Source organism: Pyrus communis, chromosome 15, assembly GCF_963583255.1.
Source record: "Pyrus communis chromosome 15, drPyrComm1.1, whole genome shotgun sequence".
Lineage (NCBI taxonomy): Eukaryota > Viridiplantae > Streptophyta > Magnoliopsida > Rosales > Rosaceae > Pyrus > Pyrus communis.
In genome coordinates, this window is record NC_084817.1 from 6,373,386 (window position 1) to 6,377,284 (window position 3,899).

Sequence of the window (3,899 nt, forward strand, 5' to 3'; positions counted from 1 at the left end):
TATGGCTTAACCCTTGTTTTACAGGTAGAAAAATCTCTATTACTGAAGACGGTGAAAATTTACATCAACATAATTGAAAAAAACCCTAAACAATTCAGCCAATAAAAAATATATATCATTAATATTTGTGCCAGTTTTTTTCCTTCCACCAATCTGTTCAAACTTGAAGGCTTGGGCAATCAAGCCAAATTTTCACAATTAAAGTTAGCGGCAAAAGGCAAGTATTTGGCGTTTTGGGATGAGGACAAGGGCTGAAAAGTTGTGTTCTTTTAAGCACATAGAAAAATTAAGGGTAAAGTATAAAAAACTATCTTAACTATTGGTGTCACGACACTTTCATAACTCATCTTTTAAAATTGACAATATCATACATCATTTTTAGAATTTGGTCCAATGTTACGCATTCTGTTACTTGGCCGTATACTTTTCAGTTAAATGCTGACGTGGCTTGATTCGAGGCCCACTTTCTATTAAAAATTTAATAAAATATTATTAAAAACTAAAAAAAAAAAATTATTTAATTTTTTTTTAAAAAGTTAAAAAAAAAAAAAAAATCCCTCTGTTCGTCCCTTCCCCCCTCTCTCCCCATCTTCATCTTCTTCCCTGCTTAATCTTCAACCAAAAAAAAAAAAAAATTTGAAAACCCATCAACCCCCCCGAACAAGAAGAAGAAGAAGAAGGAGGAGGAAGAAGAAGAAGGAGGAAGAAGAAGGAGGAAGCAGTAGAAGAGGAAAATAACAATAATAATAATAATAATCCAACCCAACCCAGTTGGCTCCCTGCAACCCAGAAAGAAGAAGAGGAAAAAAATAAAAATAAAATTCCAACCCAACCCAGTTCACCTTCCTCCCCCAACCCCCTGCAACCAGAAAGAAGAAGAATGATGAAGAAGAAGAGGAAAAAAATAAAAATAAAATTCCAACCCAACCCAGTTCGCCTCCCTCCCCCAACCCCCTGCAACCCAAAAAGAAGAAGAAGAAGAAGAAAACCCAACCCAACCAGTTCCACCCCCCCCCCCCAAAAAAAACCAACCCCCTGCCAACCCCAAATCCACCACTCTTATCCATTCTCCACATCCTCTTTCGCACCCATCCTTCACCTTCTCCGCGCACCCATAGTCCCGCCGACGGGATCTTGGTTTTTTTATTTTATTTTATTTTTCTGGGTTGCAAGAGGAAGAAGAGGGGATGGGAGAGGGAAGACAAACTGAGGGTGGGTGCGGGGGGAAGACAAATTGGAATTTTGTTTTTTTTTTGTTTTTTTTTTAATATTTAAAAAATAATAAATTTTTTTTTTTAGTTTTTAATATTACTTTAATGATTTTTTGATAAAAAGTGGGTTCTGAATCAAGCCATGTCAGCATTTAACTGAAAAGTAAACGGCCAAGTAACGGAAGTTATAACATTGGACCAAATTCTAAAGATGAGGTATGACATTGTCAATTTTATAAGAAGAGTATGAAAGTGTTGTGACACCAATAGTTGAGGTAATTTTTTGTACTTTATCCAAAAATTAAAAGAAATCTTAGCACTTGGCAGAAAGCCATATTTACAAAACAACTATAAAATTCAGGACCTAACCTGCAATGCCTCCAAATAAAGGAGAAAATTTTCTTTTTGCCCGTAACACAAGTGGTATATCATGTTTTATTATATAAGTGGTGAAAAATTTTCTTTTTTATGTTAATAATTTTTTAATACAAAAATTTCATCACCAGTATAAAAACACGTAGTATTACGGTTACATTTACAAATCTCTCCAAATAAACGCTTCACCAAGTCTGCCATAACTCTATACAAAAAACCAGAGCAGTTACTTATCCAATAGGTTATTGAAGAAGATGAACTCTCAAAGCGTCAAACACATATCAGAGTGTTTTGTCAATCCACACCATGTCTCAGAGGAATCACAGCAGCCATTGTACTTGGCACCCTCCGACCTCGTCATGCTCTCTGTCCACTATATCCAGAAAGGCCTCCTCTTTGCCAAACCTCCGGAAGCCATGGATCGCCGCCACAAGGCCGAGTTCGTCAATTCCCTTTTGGACAGGCTCAAGCACTCTCTCTCCCTCGCCCTTGTTCATTTTTACCCGCTCGCCGGCCGCCTCGCGACGAAGAAAGAAGAAAACCCACCTCTGTATTTGGTTTATGTAGATTGCAGCAACAGCCCCGGAGCCAGGTTCATCTATGCAACTCTGGATGCGTCGGTTTCGAACATTCTTTCACCAACTGACGTGCCCTTGGTGGTTCAGTCGTTTTTCGATCACGACAGAGCTGTTAACCACCACGGCCACACGGCGTCATTGCTGACGGTTCAGGTGACGGAACTTGTGGACGGCATATTCATAGGGCTGTCCATGAATCACTGCCTTGGTGATGGGACTTCTTTCTGGCATTTCTTCAACACTTGGTCCGAGCTCTTTCAGGCAATAACACAAGGAGTGCATGACAATACCATCGTCCCCGGAATCTCCAGACCGCCTGTTCTCAAGCGGTGGTTTCCGGACGGTCACGGCCCAATCATCAGCCTCCCTTACACAAACCCAGATGAGTTCATCGGCAGATTCGAAGCTCCCGAACTCAGAGAGAGAATGTTCCACTTCTCCTCAGAATCCATAGCCAAACTCAAAGCAAAGGCCAACTCAGAGTCCAACGCCACCAAAATCTCATCTTTCCAGTCCCTCTCCGCCCTTCTATGGCGGTCCATCACCCGTGCACGGCGTCTTCCTTCGAATCAGTCAACCAGATGCGGGTATCCTCCAAAACTTCGAAAATCCTCGAAATTTCCATTTCTTACAATGCGATTCACATTAGATTTCCATATTTCTGTTTTTAGGTTGGCTGCGAATACCAGAGCAAGACTAGACCCGCCATTGTCCGGAGACTACTTCGGGAACTCGATTCACCCGATCATCTCAGAAGCCGTGGCGGCCGGTGAACTCCTCCAACAAGGCCTCTGGTGGGCGGCGTGGAAGCTACACGAGGCGGTGGTGAAGCTCGACGACAGGGAGATACGAGGATTCTTAGACGCCTGGCTGCAGTCACCGACGGTGTGCCTAATCGACCAGTTTTTCGACCCGTACATGGTGATGATGGGCAGCTCGCCGAGGTTCAACATGTACGGCATCGAATTCGGAATGGGAAAGGCGGTGGCGCTGCGGAGCGGGTGCGCAAATAAATTTGGCGGGAATGTTTCATCGTATGAAGGAAGGGAAAGCGGAAGCATAGACTTGGGGGTTTGTCTTCCTCCTGATGCAATGAGTGCTCTTGAATGCGATGAGGAGTTCATGGAATTTGCATCTGTACCACAATATTACTGATCATGTGCCAGCACCATGCGTTCCGCTCTGCATTCCTTAATTGGTTGCATTTCTCTGCTTTGTATTACAACGCATGGGGTTGAGCCGCATGCATAAGTTCGGACTTATCACTGGTTAGTACTAAGTAACCACGGGTACGGTACATGCGGTTATTTATTCAATAAAACTTAGGGTATGTTTGTTGCACTGGACTATCTCGGACTAGATTAGCTTCAGGGACTAAGCTGGACTGGCTTAAACTAGACTAAGCTGGACTGACTTAGTGAAGCGTTTGGTGCAGTGTCGGACTAAAAAAACAGAATAATTAACAAATCTTAATATTATATTATTTGCTCTACATATATTAATATTATATTATTTAATTTATATTATTAGTATACTCCATTTTTTTTTTTTTTTCATAACAATTCTCCATTTTTCTATTCTCTCCCACCCCATCTTTCTTCTCCGTCCAAGGCAACCCATTCCTCAGATCATCCCAATCGCCATCCAAACCCAGAAATAGAATCTTGGCCTCCCTCTGCCACAACCCATAGAAGTAGTCCAGCAGAAACATGGCGGCAACTAATTCTTCTCCAGG

The 3,899-nt window shown here is 41.9% G+C and overlaps 1 protein-coding gene across 1 annotated transcript; it reads left to right on the forward strand.

Moving 5' to 3' along the window:
* The first annotated feature begins 1,737 nt into the window (after nt 1-1,737).
* LOC137718637 (uncharacterized acetyltransferase At3g50280-like) lies at nt 1,738-3,644 on the forward strand. The gene is made up of 2 exons (XM_068458187.1): nt 1,738-2,751; nt 2,836-3,644. Exons 1-2 carry the CDS (start codon nt 1,841-1,843, stop codon nt 3,317-3,319), a joined length of 1,395 nt encoding a protein of 464 aa, XP_068314288.1. The 5' UTR covers nt 1,738-1,840; the 3' UTR covers nt 3,320-3,644.
* The last annotated feature ends 255 nt before the right edge of the window (nt 3,645-3,899 follow it).

Excerpts from the sequence above, each read along its gene's own strand:
- LOC137718637 (XM_068458187.1), top strand. The coding sequence starts at position 1,841 with ATGAACTCTCAAAGCGTCAAACACATATCAGAGTGTTTTGTCAATCCA. Across the intron at positions 2,752-2,835 it reads AATCAGTCAACCAGATGCGG|GTTGGCTGCGAATACCAGAG; the intron begins GTATCCTCCAAA and ends TTCTGTTTTTAG.